The sequence below is a fragment of the Haliaeetus albicilla genome, chromosome 1, assembly GCF_947461875.1.
Source record: "Haliaeetus albicilla chromosome 1, bHalAlb1.1, whole genome shotgun sequence".
NCBI classification, from domain to species: domain Eukaryota; kingdom Metazoa; phylum Chordata; class Aves; order Accipitriformes; family Accipitridae; genus Haliaeetus; species Haliaeetus albicilla.
The window spans coordinates 50,145,696-50,170,279 of record NC_091483.1 but is presented as its reverse complement, the minus strand read 5'-3'; the positions used below and the strand labels follow the sequence as shown (position 1 = coordinate 50,170,279).

General features: G+C 36.8%; 1 protein-coding gene across 8 annotated transcripts in view; it reads left to right on the top strand.

The window, feature by feature from the left end:
• The window catches only part of FAT1 (FAT atypical cadherin 1), a 113,379-nt gene that overhangs the window by 17,486 nt on the left and 71,309 nt on the right, over positions 1-24,584 (top strand). For all 8 annotated transcript variants that reach the window (XM_069788845.1, XM_069788811.1, XM_069788819.1 and 5 more), the window contains exon 3: positions 21,565-21,879. In XM_069788845.1, coding sequence (XP_069644946.1) covers positions 21,565-21,879 — 315 coding nt within the window. The remainder of the gene's footprint in view (positions 1-21,564; positions 21,880-24,584) is intronic.

Sequence of the window (24,584 nt, the reverse complement as noted above, 5' to 3'; positions counted from 1 at the left end):
TGACTTAAAAAGACCTAAGTATGACTGTGCTTTATTAGAACAAAGGTCTGTCTAGCCTGATATGCTGTCTCTAGTAGCGTAAGGAAGAATAAGACCAGGGCAGACACATGATACTTCCTTCTAATACTTTCCTAGTCTCTGGTTATTTTCCATTTGGGGAGTTTTTGAGTCAGATGTGGTTTGTAACCTTTAGCGGATTTCTCTTTCTTGTGTAGTCATCCCTTGGAACCATGTTATTTTCAAGTGTAACCTTGCTACCATGATAAGGAAAGATGATTTGTTTTGGTAGAGAATGTTGAAGGAGCAAGTAAAAAAAGAAAAAGTTAACAGGGGCATGTGGAAGAAAATTAATTTTATTGCACTATCTCTGTGTGCATAAAATACCATCAATAAAGCTTAATGGCTATGAGACACTATTTTTAATATTACCAGAACCATTTCCAGCTGGGAAGGCAGTAATTCATTAAGGAGAATAAATAGGATTTTTACTATGTAAAGCAAAGTACCGAATTACAGTCTTAAAAGGTACAGAGCATTGCTAACACAGAGTAAGCATGTTAACATTTCTTTGTAGTGTTCTTGTAATTGCATTAATTAAAACGCAGGATATGATTAACATTTATACATAAGGGGTGGCTTCAGGTTCTGTTTCTTGATCTTTGGCTTCTGAGCTTTTCAGATCCTTCCACCTCTCACTGTTGTTGAGTTTTAATATGAAGATAGGCATTAGCAAAGATTAAATACTGTGATCATCAATGGAGCAGAACACTTTAAGTACCTATTGGATAGCTATTAAACCAGCAGTGTTGTCTGGAACAGAAGCCAACTGGCCTGCATCTATCCTAACAATTCTTCATACCTTTAGGCAGGGTGGCTGCACCCAGATTGTCTGTGGGGAATGCTACCTGCTGCATTTTGACTACTAACTGTGCCCCGGTGCTCTTTGGAAGAGTGGTAGCTGGCAAAGACCAAAGCAGTTTAGCAATGTACGGAATCAAGTTCCAATGCCTGGGGACGTTTTCTGTCTTTTTGTTGTACTAGTACAGCCATAAACCACTTGAAGGTAGGGGAGGCATTTTTAATCAGAACTGAGACTAGTATGATTTGGTTTAAGTTAATTTCAGTTAAGCAGCCTTACAAATACGGGACTTTCTTCACACTCTTTCAGTGAATGCTTCACGTTGAAGTTGCACCTTCCATATACGTTAGTTTGTTACCCCTTTTGTGTAAGTCATGAATATAAACACCAGGATATATAAGAACTCAGTTTCCCTCAGTTCAAATTAAAAAAAAAAAAGGAAACAAAAAAGTTCCAACTAATTTCCATTTTTCTACTATACATATATTCCAAACATGCTGTTGTCAAAGCCATATGGTGACTGTGTGCTGAGTTTATTCTGAGTCCTTGCAGATCTGTCAGATAGGTTATAGGTCACTGAAATCTGTTAACAGAAAAAATGTTGAGCAAATCTTTCTTACAAAAAGCTGTTAAACATTAATTTAAAAATTGTAATTGATTAGGTGATATTAATAGTCAGGAAAGAATATTCCTGGTGGGTTTGATATGGTAGGCTATGAGGAAGAGATGCTCTAAGATTTAGTCCAAGTTTGTGACAATGACATTTCCTGCTTAGCTTCTGTCCACAGACACAGTCCTGTTGACACATAGGTTTTGCAATTAAAATTCCTTATGTAACTATTTTGACCAGTTAAAAATGAGGAGTAAATGGGAAGCAGACCTTCTCCTGTGAAGGTCTACTCATAGTGTTTTCTTCTTGGGAAGCATGGTAGTTCTTCCCACTAGTGAAGAGAGAGCTGGATCAGGAGATGCTCTATTTCTGTGGAATACTAAGTGGCTGCAGCTTTTTGCACAAGAAATTTTTACCCTAGCTAGTTTGGGTACAGGCATGAGTGAAGCTCAGAGCACAGACTATTGTCCCAGGTATCTAATTAGCTTTCCAGACAATTTTTTTTCACCCTACACTGAATTCTGTACTGCCACATTACATTGTACTGAAGTTAATGATTTGCCCATATAGCTATAGCAGCTAACTTTCTTCAGTGGCTGATGTATAAATGTGCTAGAGTAAGAATTTCTAAGGTTATTCTGATGTGGTTTGTTAAAAAAACAAACAACAACAACAAAAAAAAAAACCAAAAAACCCCCAAAACCCAACAAAAAAAAACAAAACCAAAACTTTGTAGAACAATTACTAGATTCTATAAACTCCAAGTTAGAGTTAAGTTCTTAAGCCTGTGAATGTTGATTTGGAAGGTTAATCTTTTAAATAAGGGGCTGCATCAGCACTTCAGTTAGCAGTTAAGAGGAGCTAAAACCTGATTCTAATATGCACAATGGAGATTTGAATGAAATTCTAGTCAGCAGAGAGGAGTTTTTTCTTAATCAAAGGACTTAATGCAGATTATTCTTGGATTCTGGAATTGGCTGGTCAGTTGCCACACTGACATCTGGAACAGAATTCCAGGTCAAAACCTGGAATTCAAGCACAAACTGTTAAGCTCATGATTTCTTTGGAAAATAATACAAGGGCAAACATCATCTATTTGTTTGAATAGTGTATAATTAAAGCCCTTAAAGGAATTCAGGTAATGCTTTCTGAGTTTGAGAGGCTTTTTTTGTGTGTGTGTGTTTCAGGATAAAAGTGTATGTTGGGGTGTTGGGGTTTTTTTGAGAAATGTGGGGAACGTATTTGTTCAAGAAATACTAGTTTGCTAAATAATAATAAAAAATACAGCCGTTCTTATTCTGGAAACAAGAAGTAGTTTAGGTCAGAGATGCAGAAATAATCATTCCCTTAGCTTTATCTGTGAGGAGAGTTTAGTAAACACAGTATTTAAAAAAAAAAAAAAAAAAAAAAAAAAAAAAAGAGGTGGCCAAGTGAAGATCAATTTGATAGTTCAATGCTGTGGAAAGATATTTTAATGCTGATATACATTCAGTGTTATTTCCAGTGGCATATTTATTTTGTGCTGTGCCTGGGCATTCCCTCCCTTTGGTATTGAATTGGGAAAGATGAGCAGCGTGAGAACAACATCTACCCATTTCAACTCTTCTACCAGCAGTCTTGTGAATCGTTTGCAGAAGAGTCCTTATCAAACTTCTCCAGAACCCACCAGAAGAAAGGTTTTGTTGTGACAATAAATAGTGAAGCCACGCACATACCATGCCCACCCAAACACAATAACCTGGGTTTTTTTTAAAGCATTTATCTCATGTTTTGAGGACTTCTCTTCCCTACCGGAATTTTCAGTGATAGTAAAGCATGCAATACCTGGAGCAGAGCTGAAATCCTAGCTTAGTCTGCAAGATGGGAAAGACAGTTGTATCTGTGTGGGGCACTTCAATTGAGGAGGCATATTTATGGTTGTTGTGTAGACTATTTTTAAAATGGGGTATTATTTTATTGTCTGCTTTCTAGTTAATGATAACCACTCGGTTTGAGTGTGTTCAGAAAATAAGAGTGAAGTTCACACAGAGGAAGATCTGTATGGTTTCATTCTGTTTCTTATGGCATTTTTCTTCAGGGTGTTAAGTCAAACTCGGGCCATTATGCAAGAAAAAATTAGTTCCGTTAAAAAAAAATTAACTGTGTCTAAATTGAGTAATAATTTGAGTTTAAAAAACATTTGCTTAGAATTTCATGCAACTAAAATATATTTTCCACCAATTTGTTATGGTTTTAAAAATGATGCATTTGGCACTTAGAGTCTCTTTTATGAGGCAGTATAAATAGCTGTAATAGCAGCTTACTAAGAATACCTATTATCTTTAGATCCCCTCTGGTATTAGGAGAAATTTGAAAACTTTTTTTTTTTTGAAGAAGAAGTATAGACCCAGTTCAGCACAATTTATGTCTGTTTAAAGAAATAAAGGTCAGAGCCAGAGACCTGCTATCAGTTAAGACTGAGGACAAGACCTAAATTTGCTGCTATCAAAAAAAATCAATCCAGAAAGCTCTTTCCTAGGAGATGACTGACTTTCGGGGGTGTGTTATTTTGCTTTATTGCTGGTACCAATAGCCTGGCTGCCTGACATCTGAACTCAGTCATGCGTATGTAAGTACTCAAGTTCAGAAGAGGCTACCTGGTTAACCTGTCAGGGACCATCTGGTCTTGACTAGGGCTTGCAGCTTTGCACTACTGTACTCAGGGTGTGATTACCTTCAGGCTAAGGTGTGGAACTGATGGTGCCTCTGGGCTAACCTGTGGGGTGATGCTGTTGCATTCACGTTTCTTTTCAGGAGCATCAAAAGTTCTAGAGCTAAGCCTGGCATTTAGAGCTAATGTTGAGTTTGAGTTTGACAGAGGTTAAGGAGGCCTGGGTTTGGACCAAGGTCCTGAGCTGCCTGGAGCTACCTGATTACCTTTCTTAGGCTAGAAGGAAACTATATAATTTGCATTTGTGATGGTGGTAACTGCAAAGTGCTATTTGGTTGTTAATGTAGCTTTTAGAATGTGTCTTTGGAAGAAGCTGAATTAGTTTTAGACAAACAAATTCATCTTGTGTTTTGCTGTTGGCATGGGGATCTTCCAAAGTAGTTTGAGAGTTTTCTTAGGTATCCTGCTGAGTAAAACATCACCTTAGCTGCCAAATAGAGATCCAATACAAAAGCTGGGGCTTCCCTCCTCTTCTGCAGGGATGCTGAAAGTAAGGGATTGTTTTGCTGTGAAAGGCGTTGATTGGGTTACAACTTGGTCTGATGAAAACAGAGCTGCCTGGGGGCTGTGTCTCTGTAGGAGATGAACTGAGGCTGAGCCACATGCGGTCCCAAAGATTACCTTATAAACGGCAATCAATTCAGGCAGCAGAGTACATATTAAGGACCTATTAACTTGCCTAGGCCTCTCATTGACTTGAAAAGTGCTTGTGAGCAGAGGAATAATAGAAGGGATGGGTTGCCAAAAGCTATGGAAGGTGCATCTTGCCTTATCGCTATTGGTACATCTGTTGAGTTGGGGATTTATTTCCTACTAAGCATCTGCTTAGCTTTTGAAGTACATATTAAGGTCAAAGGAGGGGAGTTTGAAATGATTGCGTAATGTTTGTTCTTTGAAGATTTTAAACTTTAATCATACAGCATTTGGACATATTTAACAAAGAACGAACCTACATGTGTGTTTGGCAAACTTCCACAACTTACAACATGCAGTAGTTGCAGCTTTAGAACTTGGATTTAAAAAAGTTTTGGGCCTTCCTGAAACTATGGTTTGCAGGGCCATTTTGTAATCAGTGTATCAGTCTTATTGCATCTGTGACTTGATTACACTGGTCATCTGAATGCAACCAAAAATTAATTTTCAATTAATCAGTCTGCATGTGGCTCAACAAAAGAAAATCTCTAGCATTCCAGTGCCATCAAAGAGGGATTTTGGGGAAGACAGAAGTGTCCAAAGAATCTAGCAACAGGACTGCAATAGATAATTTCTCGATTCAGAAATGAGGTTTCCCCAAACTCCTTGTGTTCTATCCACGCTTCTAATAGCTGCTTCTATTTAATTTTAAATTATTTGTGAACAAGGTTAAATCAATTCACTCATGGTTCTTATAAAGAGTTGCAAAATTTTGACAGGCATTAGGGTTAAAGAGCAAACTGCTGAGCTAGTGGATATAAATTGTCTTGACCTACCGGTAGTGGTGATCATTGATAGTTTTTCAGCTCAGAGTTCTGCATCTGTGCAGACTTGTCAGCATGGCATTGCTGGTACCAGAACTGAATATCTGCCTATATGAGAGGGAAGGTTACACACAGAAAATTCAGTAGTTGTACTGTTCTGTTGCCCAATCTGTTTCTTATGATAATCCTCACTGACATGGATTGCTTCCAAAATCTGCATGTTTCTTAAATCATTCACTTTGGGTGCTTATACAAAAGGCCATTTTTATTTTGCTGATGCAAAAAGCCTGAAACTGTCTTTATACGCTAAAAAAAAATAATAAAAAACCCCTGAGTTTTGGTTTTGAAGTTGCTGATCATAGTGTGTTTATTTGTATTTTGTACAGGACTTAAGGATTAAAAGATTATTATATTAAAAATTTCAAAATGTAAGAAGTGTAGTGACAGAATAGCTTTCTGATTTTAGCGTTCCTGGTAAATGTAAATGAGCATTCCAGAAATGGTCCAGTCATGTGGGTAAAGAATTGAAGATTTTGGTAACATAATGTGCTAAAAATGAATACAGAATGAATGAATAATGTGCTAAAAATGTATACAGACTTCTCCTGACATGTGTTGCCTGTAGTCCCAGCTTTATTTATGCACAGAGAGAGTTTGGTAGTTCAGCTTGGAAGACTTGCAGTACAAAGAAGCTTATGATGGAATGTATGAATGGAATTATGTATGTGATCTTTAATGCTGGTACCTTGTCCCCTCCCTTTCTGCAAAGCTGTGAGGGTGACATGCATAGCTCTTTCATGGGGAATACATGTCCATTCTACAGATTTTTTTTTTTTACCCCCGCCCAAAAAAAACCCTCAAAACAAACAAACAAAACCCAAAACAAAACCACTTTTTCCCATAGATTTACCATGACAGGATATATCCTGTCTCTATGAAAATTAAAGATTTCTGTCTAATGATAAGGGTTTAATCTGCAACGAATCAGACATGTGGAAACTTCTGTCTGTGGAATTTTATGTTTGATCTGAGAGGAATGCCCTTGCTGTGCCCTTCCTGTAATGAAAGCAAGGTAGAGTGAATCAAAGTGATTCTAGATAAGATTGGAATGTGTGCATTGGTTATACCTCTATTATATTTGGTGTTGCAATTCTGGTCGTATGTATTATTTTACTACCCAAGAGATTAACAGCATAGTTTGTCTTTTTAAAAGATACCTCTTTCTTTCTGTTTTAGTTAAAAGTGGTGGGTTTTTATTGATTAAATTCCTGAGTTAATTACTTAGCTTTGAACATGGAAAGTCTTGCTCACAAAACCAGATATTGTCAGCAAAATATTGAATATGCTATGATAATACAACAGGGTTTTTGTTTCTGTAAATAATTTTACACTATTCACTAAGTCTTCTGTCTTAGAGATTTTTTTAGTGTACCATTGTGAGGAATGGGTAACAGTTTCTCTCCCTGTCTTTATTACACAAAACAGTTAATGATTAACAAATGTCCAGCTGCCTGTGCAAGGAATGTTAATTACTTTGGGGAGGAAGGGAAAGATGACTATGTCTTTCCATAAGAAGTCTGGTATCATAGTTCACTTTCAAGGTAGTTTGAGTATTGCAGTACCACTTTTAGCAGATTAATCAGAAATGGAAAAATTACCTATGCCTCTCTCTTTGATGTTGGGTTATACGTATGTGCTTCCATACCTGTGCTACTAGCTAGTACAGTAATATTTGTTGCCTGGGTTTGTCCAGACCATTTTAAAGTAAAAAGTGTGTAAGAAGAGATGACAACTTGTTAAGAAGTGGATTACTTTGTGTGTGGATATAGAGAAAACATGGCTCAAAAAATAAAATAAAATAAAAAAAAAAATCTAAGCAGTTCATAGTCCCCACTATTTCACACTATTCCCAATCAGCTTTCTGAACAGGGACTTGTATGTTAAGTACAGAAGCCCAGACATCAAGAACTGTGCTTGCAAATATTAAAAAAAAAAAAAAATATATTAAAAAAAATCTTAGAACTTGGGCTTTTCAGTTAGCTTTTTGCTTGCTTAAAAATGTTCATGCTGAACAGTGAAATTCTGTAGTGAAATTTTGGTCTGACTTGAATCCTTGCAGATACAGATAAGGTAGGGTAGGAGAGTGTGAGAAGTTTCAAAAACTGTTAGTGAATGATGAGTTGTCACGTTGTCATTGACTCAAGTTTAATAAGAAGTTAAGGGAGTGATGATTACAGTGAGAACAAGATTACTGTAGGTTATGTGGATTAAATTTGGAGTGAATATTGATCCAGCATGTGATGATAGGAGGAAATGGAGTAAGAAATATATGCCAGGCTATGTCTGTAATTCCAGGGGTGATCAAAAAATCCTTTGGAAATTGAGTTGTTGAGTCTAATCAGACATAAGAATGGTCAGCATTTGAGAAGATATTGTTGAGAACAGTCATGCACAGATACGGAGATTTGAGGTCACCTGGTGCAACTCCATCTCTAGTCACTGCAGATTCCGTGATTTCTTAAACAAGGAAAAAGTCTTCAGTAGTTCAGGAGCAAAATCAATTTTGTGCCTAAATGGTCTGCTAGTTACCTACAATATCATTGTGTTCTTTCATTCACACTGAGTGTACTAGTGTAAACAGAGTTAATCTATTTTATCATGGCTCTATGACAATTAAACTTCTTGTTTGGTGGAGAGTTACGTACATCACTCATTCTCTTTGGTATTGTTACCAAAGGTGCAGTTATCTTCAGCGAAAAATGTTTCTGTGGGGAATTATTAAGAGCTTTCCAGTGGAAATTCTAACAGAGAAACTCTGTGGTCTGTTTATCCAAATGCTTGCAGGTTCTACTATTAAGCAATAAATATAAAGTGAATTAAATTTATAGATTTATTTTTTAAAAAACTGTTAACTTGCATTGATTTCTGCTACCTTTAGTAATTTTTTTTCTTCCTGAAAATGTTGATTAAACCCATGCAGGCAGTTATCCATTATTTATGTGAAAAAGACTGAACCCATCTCCCAACAAGCATCCAGGGCACTTACAAATAAATATGCTTGCCATCTGATAAGTAATTTCTAGTTTTCTAGTTGCAAGTCTACTTTTTAGATGCTAAGTATTGATTCTTCAGTGTGCATGTAAGAATTTGCTTTCAAACTGAGGATTTCTCATTTACTTGATACAGTAATCTTAACCAAAGAGAATGAACTTTTTTTTTAATCCCAAAGTTCTTTGCCTTCATGACTCCCTTGTCCTGAAGTTTTTACTCAGAAACAAACAAGTTCAGAAACATTTCTTTGTATAGCCTTTTGTTTATTTTGATTCATATGCAAAGGCAAATAATAAAAAGATTAGTATAACAAGTACCGATCAGTGTGGAATCCCCTCTGGATACATGAGTAGAAATAAAGTCTGAGTAAATAAATGTGGGTTTCGTAGGTTAATAAATCTGACTTTGTCAGAACAAGGATGAAAATGTCTTTTGATGCCACTGGATCCTGGATGCTTTAATCTCATAACTTCGTTGATTTGCTCTGTTCTCCTAGCACTCGTGTGCCCACAGGTACACAGCTCTTCTTTGTACACATAAATCTGCTTGGGAGCAGTGTTTCTGTTGACAGTAATTAAGTGCCATGGTGTATATAGCTACCTGGTACAGTAACATGAACAGCAGTAATAACCTGATTTCCAGTACTTCTCAACCTGCTACTTGCCTTTTGATAGGTGTCAGTATCTTTTCTTGCTCAGAGCTGGTCTGGGAACTGGCATTGTTAACCAGCAGTTTCTGCAACTGAAAATAATCTGGAGACTGAAAGCTTCAAGCAAAATTGCTGCAGTCCAAAACACAAATTAAAATAAATAACATGCACATGCCAAATGGCTATTTTTTGCATGTGGGTTAGTCATGAGCCAGTGTTGCTGTGGAGCACAGCTGTAGCTGCTTCTTACTAAAGAGTAGGACTGCTCTGTTGAACTTCCTGGGCCTTCAAAGTTACTTTTGTGGAAGTAATATGAGGTAGGCTGCAATTGCTCAAATTGCAACCAAAAAGGGAATCTGAGAGAAATGCTGTGTATGCAGGAAAAAGATTCTTGGGATACATGGAACAATTCTCCTTATTTTAAATGGTCATTAAACTTTGAGATTTAGAGACAAAAAGTGAGAATACTTGTTGCAGAACTGTCCAGGTATTTTAATAGTTTGCAGAAGTCTAAACAGCTAGATCCTTCTGGATCAACAAAACAGTTTTGGTACAATTAAATGTGTTGCTCTTGTGTATAATTGGCTTCCCATGTGTCTCATTATTTTCCTTGTAGCCTCTTCTTCTGCCTAAGGGGGACCTAGGTTAATCTGTCAACTCCAGTTAGTTTTCAAATTCCTGGGGCCATTTGCAGAGGAATTTCCCCTTTAGAGGCTCCCCATTTCCCACTTGAATTATTAGGGTGGTAATATAACCACTCACGTTGTCAACAATTCCTTAGTACCAGGAAAACTGACAGTGAAGTTAGAGGGATTTTGCAGGGTGAAGCTAGAGTTCTAAAGAGCATATACGTGATCATTTGTGTGTGTATCTAAGCAAGTCTTACAAAACTTTAACAAAGAACATAAAAATTCATCCTTTGCACTTCTTATGCATGTGCAAGTACATATGCATTCTAAAAATACAACTAAATACGTTTCCTTCTTTGTCTTTGATGTTCATAAGTAAACAAACAGTAGACCTGTAGAACCCTTCACTTGTTTCTGAATTACCTACATTTCAATAGAAATTCTCTGTTGTTCATGAAACTGTAGTAAGAGAGTAGGATTTAAGGATGACTGAGTAGTGTAACACTATTATCCCGAAGTATTTTTGCTTAAACAGAGTTTCATGATACTGTGTAATTTTATTTCTTGGGACATAGAAACCAGTTGTGTCTTTACCTGAAGACAAAAATCTGTCCTGAATAAGGGGATGCATGACTGGAGCAATGATTCAGATCCTGCAAACTTTGCTCATGTAACACAGTAAGAGTAGCTGCTTTTGCGGGTCTTGAGAGCCCACATGCTTGGCCTAGAATCTGCTGGCAGTTTGTTCTGTTTTCACTAATATTTCAGCATACTTTCTCTCAAATCATGAATGACTGCTCGTGTTAACAGCAAAGCTTGCTTTACTTGCTCTCTCTTCACAGAAATGTAGATGATACGTGGTTGTATTACAATAATTTTTCCTATTGGCACAGGACTTAACATTTCATTTCCCTAATGTGTACTCATCAGGGGGTTTTTATGTCTCTCTATATCGAGCTTTAGCAACATGGTACTGTTCCTCTGTATAGCAATTATATTGCCTGTCCGAAAGCTTGACATACAAGCAGCCTAGCTGACAGAAATAAGCTGGAGCTATTAAAATAACTGTAAATGAGGCTGACAATAGGAGCTGTCTGCCATTGTCCCAAAAGATTTTCTGAACTGGAAGTAATCAGTTGAGTTCTAAGGCAACCCCATCAGGGATCTTCTAATTGTGAAAATTCCCCCTCGCCACCCCCCGACTTCCTGAAAGCAAGTTCACCATCTTTGTAGACCTTAGCAGTTTTATTACTTTTAGCCCAGACTACCCAGTACTGAATCATAATTTCTGGGCATAATCTTTTATGTAGACAATTTTAAGCATATGTTTTCAGAACTTTTTTTCTTTTTATAGATGGTCTAAATACTGTGTTTTCCATTCATTTGACTTGCTTTTGTTACGAATGTGCAGAAAGCAATGTGGCAGGAACTAGAAGGCAAAATGTTACTGAGTCTAATTATTTACAATTCTTTCTTTTGCCCTGTGTTTTGTTCTACTTTACGCATTTAACTAAGACATGCAAAACCTGTTTTCTCAATGTTTTAAAATATAGTCTGTGTTTAGGTGCAGAGCTTTAACTATGCATGTCTTTGCTTCTAGGTCTTCACACTATCTCTAGATGCTTATTTAAGTGATAGCTGCTCTTAACTGTTGAACATTCTCTATTTCTTCAAATCTCTACCTATCTTGTTTATAAGCTGCATGTAGCAGAGATCAATAGTGACCCTTTATCTCCCTCCACTTGAACACAGTTCAAATTACTGCCACCTGCTCATAGCACAGAAGTGATGCATAAACTGTTCTGTGTTTTATGTCAAGGTCTGGGTTTGACCGTATGCTGGGGCTCTCTGGATGCCAAGTTTTTGCCCCCCCCCCCCCCCCCCCAAAGTGTTTTACTATGAATGCATCGGTAATTTCTATGCATTTGCAAAAGCAAGTCTGCCAGGTTTGACTAGACACTGACAGTGTCCGATTGCATCACCAGCTCCTCTCTCTGTTGTTCCATTAGTGTCATATGCAGAAATTGTTTAATTTCAAATACAGTAGGTTATTTAATGGAATTTGGGAGTTTTTGAAAACTCGTACTCATATCAGATTTACTTAAGGTATTGGTACAAAACTGGATTTGGCTATGTATTTCATTACATCTAGACACTTCAGTGAAGTTAAATTTGAGATACAAAACAGGTCATCATTTTATTATGATTGTGGTTTTACTTTGTTCAGTTTGGTTTTGTTCAGCTAAAATCTCAAATCTGTTCTGATGGTGATGGTTCCTATACTCTGTTAAGGGTTCTGTGTGCTCTAGAGACCACATATGCTCTGCAGTGATATTCTTGCCCTTCCACCTCCTCAAACTTGCAATAACTAGTCCCTGGAAAGAGAGGAAGCAGCAGTGGACTTGACACATTTGAAGGTGTTGCAGCTGTACTGTGAAATGGCATTTACCAATTAAAGAACTTGTGCAAATTCACTACAGTCCCATCAGCTTGCTGAAACTGCTAGTGATAAGTTATTCAAAATGTTCTATCTAAGCCTTGATTTGCTAGAAAATGAGCAATTTGTCCTTGAAACAGCAACAAGAGTTGCTTTCCATTTAACAATCCTGTCTAAGCATGATTTCTTAGCTGGTAGTACACAAGACACAACTTGAAATGTATACAGCTTTCTATTTCTAAGAGCTATAAATAAAATTTCATTCCATTTTGGGGGGAATCTGCCTTTATAAATGCTGACAAAAGACTTGTAATTCCAACATGTTACTTTCAGCTTATTTTCAGTATTTTTTTCCTGCCTTCTCCTGAGAGAAATTTTTCTGAGCGTTCTCTGAAGCAAAAATAGTAAAGTTTAAGTTTGTCATTGCCTTTCTTCAGTACTTACAATGAAGAAATGTTATATATATATATATAAAAGTGAATTAAGACCACTGTATAGAAGCTTACTGAATATCTAAAGAAATGTGTAAAATCTAAATATGTTACAAGTTGTAACTATTAGAAGGGATGTTTATATTGATGACAGATGTTATATGATATTATCTAAGGGCTTCACGGGTGCATGTGACAATCTTAACTCTATAGCCTGCAAGCATAATTTGTTGCAGAATTTTTCAAGAGTGGTTGTGTTTTTGTGGGGTGAGGTTTTCTTTGTTTTTGTTTCTTTAACATTAAAATACCGTTTACCAGGATGCACGTAAGAGGTAAAGCCACCAAATTATTTAAAAAATAAATCAGAATATGTTAATTTAAGATTCAGCTTTACTTGGGCAAAATAGAAGAATTATTGACTGGTTGAAAGGAAACAATGAAACTATTTCAAACTAGATTGAATTATTAGTTACGCACATTCATATTCCTCAGACATGTTTGCAAACAAGTAATCTGAATTAAGTTATGCAAAATGCAATATTGATGGTTTGTTGCTAGGTTACAGTCTTTCTTGCTGTGCCTAATTAATGCTCCTGCAGAAGAGGAGAGAGAAGAGCAGTGAACACCTCTTGTTCCTGTGTGATTCAAAGGCAAGCAATAGTTGCTAAAACTTTCTGCTCTCCTTCAGGGCTGCAACAGGATTATTTATGTTCTGAAACGGTATAGTTTAGTCTGTGTGAATCATCAGATGCAAGAAGTCTGATGTGTGAGTAGCTTGCGTTGTCAGTGATAAGCTTTATATTGCTATGGAGTTGAAGCCCAAATCATATTTCTCTCGGTGGCTGTTGCACTTTGTTCCATGGAGGCATGAAAACGTAATGCTTCCTGTTCAAAGCGCTTATGTGATACAAGTAAGGAAGGCCAGCACTTTTCCAGCTCAGTTTATTTATCAAAAATATTACCTTTCTTAAAAGAGAGATTGTATATACTTTGTAAAAGTTCACGCTGCCTGCCGCAGGTCTTTTTAGTATTTCAACAGTGCAGTGCCTCTCTTGGCATTCTGCCCTGTTTATAGAGTGGACGAGCTGACATTTCACTTCTGCAAAAGGAATATCATTCCATTCCTTCTTCAGGAGGAGACTGTTTCAAGGAGTAAGGAGTTCACAGGATGTAGATTTTGGTCTTTTCAACTGATATTTTAAGTGCTGAATAGTTCCTTGTCTCTGTGGTAGGACATACTTGAAATCTTCAGTGCTTAAAGATAGCTGGTTTGTGTAGAATAAAGACTGGTGTGATATTGTGCTGCCTTTGTTTGTTTTGGTTTTACCAAGTGGTTGTTACTTGACTGATTAAATAATATTAAATTTTGTTGATATTAGCATTGGATGCTATTTTGGAAGAAATGTAGGCTTAAGGCTCAGTTGTCCCTTGCGCACTGGTGCTTGGTAGAGGCCTGAGTTACAGTAGCAAAGCAGCCTCAGGGAAAGAAAGAATTTTTTTCTTGGGAGTTCAATAGGTTACATGTTTCAAAACCTTTACTTTACAGAACTCTTTATGGCATGTTAGGATTGTGGCTGTAAGTGGCTGCTGCTTCAGGGCATTTCCTCATGTCAGACTACAGTGGTGGCCAGAAGTTAGCAGAAGTTAAGAAGTTAACAGAAATACAGATAAAATGGCTAGAGGATTTTATTTTTTTTTAATTGTTCTAAAAGTGGAAAGAATCTGAGCTATGTGTGACACTGGTCACAATTAGTAATAGAATCAGAATTTATACTGAGTACTACAGATGGGTGTAGTACTTGTAAGTAGTGCGCTCTGGTCTGCTGTAGTATGCTTTATCTTTTGTGGGTGGGTGCCATAACTATTAATAAATCTGATTTTTATTATTTTTTTTTTTAAAGTCACCTGGCTTTCTCTTACTATGTCTGACAGGAAGCATAAAGTGGAGAAAAAAAAACCACAAAAACTCCATGCACAACACACAGGATTGCACTTGCCAACTGTCCTGATTTGACTGTGCCTCTAGAATTTACTCAAGGGGAAAAGGAGGACAGAAGAGTATGGATGTGTTCCTCTCTGAGGCCTCTGGGGACTGCTGAGAAGCAGACAAGCACTGTGTCTTCTCCTATGCCAGATGCTCTTTCCTGTTTGTTTGTTTGGTTGTTGGTTTTGTTTTGGTTTTTTTAATCCTGTCACCTCTGCTATACCTTCTGTATTTATACAGCTCAGGAAAAAATGCTTATCATGTCATGGCGGGTAATAATCTAAGAAAGAGAGGTGTATTGTAGGAAAGGCAAAAGTAGAACATATAAGAGACGGATAGGAACAAGAAGTCTGCTGAGGAAGTCATCTGTGTTCATCTGTGTTCGATCTGGATAGTGTTGAAGAACTGCACTGTCATTAACTTGCACCAAAAGGCAAAGTATGGGTTAGAACAGATGCTATTTTAAATAAGATCACCTGGGCAGAAATCAAAAGTTAAAGTGAAAAACACCAGCTCTGTAAAATGTTTTTGGGTTTCTGGCCTATTCTGGTTGTGCAGGTGTGGAGATTTTATCAACAACCCAAAAACTGTCTGTTCTGAATTGCTTAACATTAGAAGCCAAAGTATGCTAGAACTATATTTAGTAACATTTTACTTTAAAAAAAAAACAAAACAAACCAACCAAACTACTGATCAATGAGGCTGATGTGATTCTTTCTTCGTTTTAACAACTAAGCAAAGTTCCACAAAACGTGAAGCAGAAATTTGGCCAGAAAAACTGTAAAGTTCTGGGAGTTGGAGTTCTCTGGACCTTTGTCCACGTAAAAAGCTAATTTTATAAATATTAATAACTTTCTAGAAAATATATGTGGGCTATCTAGAGGTAGCAGATATTCAAGTAGTAAACTGCAGTATGTGCTGAGCATTTCTCCCAGTATTATTTTCAATTCAAAAGACTGTGCAGACCTTAGTGATAGTTTATATTGCAGTCAGTGACTTACCATTTGTTTAGAATTCAAGATAAAGTTGCAGTCTATGTTAGTGTGTTGGTAGACTAGTGCCACTGAGGGACAGCATGCCTCTGTTGGTAACGGGCTTAATCCATTCACGTCTTAAACTTTGATTTGGATTGGTTGTTTGTTGCAGGTCATATTTGATCAAAACCTTTGTTCATGCAGTTCTTAAAATACTGGCTTCTTTTCCCCTGGAGATGGCTTTTAAAGCAGCTAAAGAAACTTTGTGATTAGCCCAGCTTATTAGAATTTAGATTAATTAAGTTTGTAATCAGATTTCAAGCATCATGTTCCAGGCCAGGGATTTCTCTTATTTTGTTTCAAACATCACTCCCTGGGCAAATTCTGCTAAACTGCATTTTCATGCTTTGCTGAGAAATGATTGCAGGTTTTGATTTCCATTACAGAATCATTAATATTGTTAATGAGAGTTCTCATGGATAAGTACACTTAAGGAGGATCATCCCTGGGAATTGGGAGTATTATAGTTTGAGCATTTGTTAATTAGATAGAATTGGCATATGTAAGACTGTCAGATTTGAGGTGGATTTATGTGTTTATTTTTGTTTTAAGAGTGACTTTGGTTGTAGTGACTTGGGTTGTGGGATTTAAATTGGAAGTAATGTTGGTTCTTGTTGTGAGTGGGGTTAACGTTCTGCTTTTTCCTCGGTTGCTGTATTCATAAACCAGCCTGTTCGTCCATACTGAATTCTGTCCAAATTCTATTCTATAGTATTCACTTAGGACTTTTGCCTTCTTTTAATGAAAATTATAGAAGAGTCCCGTTGCATCAAGTGGGTACATACCTAGTCTAAAACTTCAGACATTAATATTGTAAAATCAGCTTTGATGTCCTCTTGCAGAGGACTAAAAAACATTTCATCAGCGCTTTTTACTCCCCTCTGGTGGCTAGTGACTGAATATGAATTTCTTTTTATCCTGACCACTTGAAAGGCTTCAAGATTGCATATCCAGTCAAGTGAAAAATGTTTTTGGAATCCTCACTTCACCGTATTTTTGGAACAATAATATTTACAAGTCTTTGGAATTGCCATACATGCTAAAGATTCTTTAGTGGTGCTCTGTGGAAGATTTCTCTACTTGTTGTGCTACATAAAAAGCAAATGGTTTGTAAAAGTTAAAATTACCAAATTGCCTCAGTGTAGAGAATGGATGGGAAATTCACTGATTAAATATTTTTCTGTGAATGGGAGAGGAGTTAGAGCAGAGATGGAGCTTTTACAGCATTGAAGATATAATAGAAGCACTTAAGCTGTACTCCCTAAATGTCCTTTGCACCACTTGAAGAAGAAAGTGAAAATACTTTCTAGGAGCCAAAATACACTGTTGAAACTGGTGATACTGATCAACATCTTCGGGATGCTTAATGGTAGATCCATTAAGCCGATTGTGAGATCCAAACAAATTAACTCTTTGCTTAGATTGTTTTATTACTTCTCTTTGATATGAGTTCCCATCATTTTTCTCTGTCATATCTTGAGAACCACTAGAACTAGAAGCCAGTGAATTTATGAACTCTGTGAGTGCTGGCTTTCAGACCCCATACAATATTGTGCAACCCTAATATGTAAAATAGATCACCAAAGTCAACATCTGCAAAAGCAGAAGGATGGCACACTAACCAATGATAGTTAAAGGACTGGTTCTAGACCTGTGGTTTGGTAGGAGAACTATCGTTACCTTTGTTAAAAAAAAAAAAAAAAAAGGCATCTTCGTTACATTCTTGTTTGGGCTTCTGTTTATTAGAAGGTATAGTAGACTACTGACATTTAAATGCATTTGTATTCATTATTGTTGCATAGAAAATAAAGATGAAGGTATTAATGTTCCCATAGCAAAATCAGGAAAGATTTCATGTTAAACTTGCAGAAACAGGAGCAATTTCAACTAGAGTAATGAGAAAAGGATGGTGTTTTGTAATTACTGATGTAAGGTCAGAATTGTACAGTAACGTTAAAAGGGGAAAAAAAAAAAAGTACTCCATGTAGTTGTGTGCATTTAGTGTTGATTGTGTTTTGTGACACAAGTGCTGATGCAGAACCAGAAGAAATTCAGGTTTTGGTAACCAGAGCTTCCCCCCAGCCCCAGGCATGTGTACTGGATCAGTATCTATTCCATTTTATTGCTGGGTGGAAACAGCAGGAAGAAAGCTGAGTCATATTAGTAGACCAGTTGTCCCTTCCCTCGCTGTGCCTGCAGCTTTGAGTGATGAAGGAGAACTAGGTGTGGTGGCCTCTCTTCTGCCTCCTTCAATGTGTGAGGGGTGAAGGGAAGTTTTTGCTCCCTATCTTCCTGTCTTCTTTTGCGTGGCTTTTATACTGGAGGAATGTTATTTTGAGTCTTCATTTTTAACATTGTCAAAGTAATCCACTTATGTGTGATGCCCGTCTCTAATAAGTTTTCCAACTTCCATACATACCTGTCTATTCCATCTATTTTAAACTGTTAAGTAGGGTACATGGAGTAGGTTTTTTTAAAATACCCTTTATGCCTCTAGGAAATGTTCATTCAGGAATTTGTCTGTTGATTAGTGTTAAACAGTTGTGTAGACATCTTTTGCATATCTGACCGATCATAAAATTGTTTTGCTAGATGCTTTCTATTTCAGTTTGGAATTATAAACAGCACATAGAGGAAAAAATATTCACCCAACAATTCAGGATCTGTTGGGTGAGAAACATGAAAAAAATGGAAAAGTAGTTTTAGTGATTGAGATTTCATGTTACTTTGACTAATGCACGCTTAGAGTGTGCCTGACCCTGTAGAAAATCAGAGACATCCTGAAAACCAGAGCTACCCGGTTGGGTAAACATCTGTGTTATGTGACATGTTCAGTGGTCAGATGATCAGACAGATTACGAGCCTTTCATTGAATATTTCTGCAAAAGTCAGTGTAAAATATACAGAAATAATGTCATATGTGCAGATCTAATTTGAAATTAAAAATTAACCAAAAAATAAAGTTGCCCAGGTATCCTGTATTGTGCTGTTAGTCACTATCCCTGTAATCTTTTTACATAGTTCTTCTTGAGATACTGTTACTGGCTTTTTGGTGTGGTACTTTTTTCCCCTTTGTCCCTTGTGAAGTATGTGAAGAGAATGGACACTTGAGAACTGATAGGCCACAAAAGCAAAATAGGTTCAGTCTTCTTTTTCCTTGAGGTAGGCTTTGATAACTAAGGTGGTAGAATTTGTAAATGCCAGGTGAGCAGATTGCAGAAGGAGAGCTCCATTACCAAAAGGGTCTCTTTTTATGTTTTTTTAAAATCAGGCAAGGCTATCTTAAAATTAATGTGCCACTTCTGCTGTAGCTATTGTTAAGAAAGCAGGACAGGTGTAAAATGATAACAGTTGCTCAGTTCAGCACATAAGCCTGCCCGCTGTGTTCTGCATGGATGGCAAGCAACAGAGTAGTATTGCTGGAAGCCTTGCTAAAAGGTAATTAATACAGTCTAGTCTTGTGTTTGGTAGGACATGAAGGTTTTACAAAATTTTCCAAGGCATACGTGGAGTCTACCCAGACTTAAGATGAAATGCTTGCATGCCACATCCAGCATTTAGGTTTAAAAGAGAGGCCATAGTAATTAACATATTTACTCCAAAGCAGGCCTCCTGGCTGAAGTAGAGAGGTGCAAAAGGTGTAATGTGAGTGAGTTACAAAAATAGAATCCAGGTACCTGGGTGCTCAAGGCTGCATGTCCATTTTTAAGAGCAAATTTATGTACATTAACAATCAGAAACTATGGCGGTAACCACAGCACAAATCCAGTGACTACATGGGATTATTATTATTTTAATAATAAAACTGCCATCAAGCAAAATATAAATACTGAGGTGAAGAGACTGGAAATGTGAAATGCCAGTACCCTTAAAATTAACACCTTGGCTTAGTTTTTGATGATGTTCCTCTGCAGGGTTGGGGGAGGGAAATTATAAAGCCACCAGTTTGCTTTCAAGAAAACTTTATAGACTATAAATAATGCATGTATTTGCAGCGCCCCTCCTTTTTATCCCTTTTCTGAAGCCTTTGACGATATATAAAACCAATTTCCACACTGACATCTGGTGGTAGTTCTGAAATGCTGTGTTGTTTGAAGTGTTATATATGGGTATTTTGCAGGTCTAAGCATTAGATGCTATCCCCTCCAGACCTTCTGAAGTGATCTTACTGACATCTTAAAATTTCAAATGATCATCATCAGACCTTTATGCAGCTTCCCACAAGGCAAAGATAGTAATGGATAAATGAGTAATTCATCAATATTTATCTCATTTTGCTCAGCTGGTATAATGCATTAAAAAAGTGTCTTGAGCATGTGAAGGAAATGATACTTAGAGTTAATTCCTTTCCCGAAGAACTCCTGTAAAAGTACAGTGGCATAGTTTTATTGAGGTCCTGTTTTACTGATGGTGTATATATATGTTGTGTGCAGTAGATGAGCTCAGGAGAAGGACCATATCACACATAGTCAGGATATGTGGCTGTATCCAGAGTCCAAAACCAGCTGTCATGGTGATAGTTTGACTCATCTCAGCTCCAGTCCCGATTAGGCCTGGTGTGTGTCAGTATAACAAACAGTAAGTATGTTATGTATGACAAAGCCCTTCAAGATTTCCACAGAAATGGTTACAAGGGCTTGTTCTGTCCCTCACCCTGACACATATCAGGTTCATTTTAAGTTCTATTTAGAAAATATCTCAAATCAGACAACCTGTAAGAGCAACTGGATCAGGAAAAAGAAAGTGAAAAATTTTATTGTGCCATGGCTCCGTTAATCTGTTTAATATTCATCCCCCATCATATAGGTTACACCACATCACATTGCCTTTTGACACATGCATAGTATGACTGTACCTGTGAGCTGCTTATAAAAAATAGACCTCTGTTTCCTTCACAGTGGATAAAAACTTGAGTTCTTCATTCTCTATTTAGTTCTGGCTCAGACAAGCTCCTGTAGACTCAGCAGACAGATTTTTATTAAGTTTGTGAATTGTGTAGCTGTTCCTTAAATGGTAATTCATTTTATGTGTGTAAAATTGAGCTAAGCGCTGCTTTCCATTGCCAGAGAGAGTAATGGCAGCCATTGGTTGGTCCTACTGCTACAAAGATTAGCTTCAGGTGTAACTTTTGTTTTCTTTTCTATGAAATGTCTGCATGAACCCACTAAGCGCGTTAAGAAAATTCAGTTAAATAATTCATTTGGGCACACAGATAAGAATGTTTCACATCTAAGTAGCTGCTCATTAATATGAAGAATGGTAAACAGTTCAAGAGTTTGGCATCTAAATCAGATAGTTTAATATGGTATAAAATTCACTATAATCAGAGAGGAGTAAAGGGGGTCATTCAAGTCCCAGAAGACTGTGAATTACTCATTATATTTAATCTTTTAGGCAAAATAGCTTTTATGAATGGTGCTAATTGATCTGATAAATCTCAAAGGATGTTGGAAAGGAAATTAAGTAATATATTGTTTTAATATCTGTAATGCATAATTGCTGAAAACTGTTGTAGTAATTTTTTGTGGCTTCAGGTTAGCCTCAATATGTTTGTCTGTGTATATTAACAGAGATTGTAGAATCAATGTCAGTTATTTTGAACTTGTATTCGTTTTTATTTATTCATTTATTTAAGCTTGTTGCTGACTCTATTTTTACACACTTCTGCATATTTATTGAGCATTTTCTATTTATCTTTCTTCCTATTAAACAGGTATTATTGAGACTGCAGATCGCCTGGATCGTGAGACTACTTCACATTACTGGTTAACTGTTTATGCAACAGACCAAGGTGTTGTGCCTTTATCATCTTTCATTGAAATCTACATAGAAGTTGGGGATGTTAATGATAATGCTCCTCAGACCACAGAACCAGTTTATTACCCAGAGGTCATGGAAAACTCACCTAAAGATGTATCCGTCATTCAAATTGAGGCATTTGATCCAGATTCTAGCTCAAGTGAAAAGTTAACCTACAAGATTACAAGTGGAAATCCACAGGGATTCTTTTCAATAAACCCCAAAACTGGTAAGTACAATACAGTGTTTTATTTTACATATGAATGAATCAACTTACCTGCATAAATACATAAACCAGGCAAAACCATGATCTTTGGTTTAACATTGTAGCCATGCTTTCACAATAGTTAGAGTTAACCTGGTATCCTGAGCTGTGTCAATATTAGTAAGTTACACAAACAAGTAGAAGAGGATTTGAGAGTTAAGCAGTTGGTTCAAAGTACCTGACATCTGCATTGTGCACATTTTGAGAAGGTTTATTTTAGAGTAGCTCCACTCTAGACTGGTCAACACCCGTTTGTTTTTGTAGTGCAGTAAATATACAGTAAAAATACATATTTTTAGCTTAGTTTCATCCAAGCTGTTTTTAGCAGTCTCAGTCTTCCAATTTTGATGCATAGGGGGTTTTGTCAGGCTTTTTATTTTTGCGGGTAGTGTTAGTCTAAGTAATGCAAGCCATTTATTAACTGCAAACTCATTTGTCCCACAGTCAAAAGGGACTATCTTTGTAAAGTAACTGTTGCTGTTGTAAGAAATATAAAATCTGGAAGATAATTTGCAGGTGTGGCTGTTATGTAATGAAAAGAAAGAGTCTGAGTTCAGTGGTTGTTTGGAAAGCTTCAGAAAAAACACACTGAGGTTTTAACAAGAAAGTACAAATACACGAAACAAGTGACCTTTTAGTAACTGTGAATTACAAATACTGAACTGTGAGTAGGGCAGAGAGACAGGAAACAAATAAAATAATCCATTTTAACTGAAGCTACACAGCAATTTTGAAAACAATGTAAAGGCTGCCTGCCATCCCTTGCTTCTGAATGAATGTAGAGAAAATAGTACATATACTGGATTTTTTTTCCACAGATCTTTCCTAATGGTAAAGAAGGGTTTGGTTCTAATTAAATAATATTTTTCTGGTTGGGCACAGCTTAGCTTTTCGTATGTCACATAGGTACTGTTTCACAGTAGAAATTACAGGAGGTGCTTCTGATTCACTCAGCCAGAAATTTCTTCTCAGAATTCAGAGGTTTTTAGACTAGAGGTCCTGTAAAGGTGTAGATAGTGACTTTAATCTGTAACAAACCCAGTAAGGAGAAGGGAGCAATAGAAGCCTTATTCATTTAGCTCTTGCTCATTCATGGAGGGAATTTCAGGGATTTAAAGGAGCAAAAATTGGGTGAAAAATATGTTTTGAAGGCTGGGTTGACACTATGGCCTTCATTCTGTTTCATAGTTGTTTCAGCTCAGGATATGAAAGACTTGCGTGCTGTATCAGCTGTAATTGCTGTATCAGCAAATCTCTGAGTGCAAGCACAGGTATGTTATCTGGGTTATTTCTGACAATAACTTCTTTGTCAGCATGTGCTGCATGTGCTTGTGAAGACATTGCCAAGAGGGACATATGAAATAGCTACAGCAACAGAAGATCTTTAGCATAGTTAAAACCTGTATCTAAATACTATATTTACAGAAGCATTGGTTTTAGAACAAAGGCAGCCTAAGAAGTAAAACAAGAAAAATTCAACTGCAAAGTCCTATAAAGTGAATACAGAAACTCTCTGTGTGTGTGCTTTATTTTTATTTGTCTTTCTTTGCTTACACATAATACAAAAGGAAAAATTTTCCACTCTTTTATCTTCTTCCTTGGCCTTTCTGGTTTTGAAAAGTACTGTTTGCTTGCTACTTTGATATTTCTTATCGTCTCCATCTGTGATGTTGATAAAAATGGGAGTAAAATTGCTTGTGAATTGAGTGGAAAGAACTGAGTGACTGCAGTGCTCAAATTGCAAGTGAACATAAACTCTACCTACATTCATTTAGTCTTTATAATTGGCCAACTATTTTTGGTTGCTTTTTCCTTATTTTTTCTGTAGCTCATTTTCTCTTCCTCTTTCTTCCAGTTCTTTCCTGCTGTGCTCTGCCTTCTGTCATTATGCATCATTTTCCAAACTTTGTTTTAAAAACACTTGCATGCCTTCCTTACCTAAGTTTTGAGATGAAGAAACATCTTTATTCCTATTTAATGGATAGAAGAATCAGTGCAGCAGGAGATGGTGACTTGTCTTCAGACAGTTTGTAGTTTTCCACGTCAGTACCTTACTGCTGATCTCATTTATGCTAGAAAGGGAGCTTGAGGGAGCTCAAGACACTAGATCGTGAAGTGATAAGGAACACTTAATAGAAAGCTAATAAAGTTTTTCTGTCAAGAGAGTTTCTTACCTGCTCTTATTGCAGCATGCATACTGTAGAAGCAAGCAGTGCGGTGTGGAGTCCTTCTCAGCTATGTATTAAAGGAGGTGGGGGGGAAAACAACAAAACCCCAAATGGAAATAATTAAATAATTATATTTCAGAATACGAGCACTGAGAGGAAAAGAATATCCCTCTGATTTACGTTCATCAGGAGAAAAAATTTTCTTTTAAATATAGTTAAAATCACAGGGATCATTGATGTCTATTACTGTTAAAATTGTAATGCTAGATAGACATAATAAACGTAGAGAGAAGGGGAAGAGGAGAGGTGGGCAGAGAAGAAGAGAAGGAAAACCTCTTTGGCTGTTTTCTGTCATGTTCACAGAGTGCACTCAAGTATAGTTCAATTGATATTAAATAGCTAGCTCATGTATATTGTCTCCCTATTAAATAGGACGCTGGATTTCATGTGATCTAATGGGCAGTCTTGTTTTTCCTGTACATGTTTGGTTTGAAATGTCAG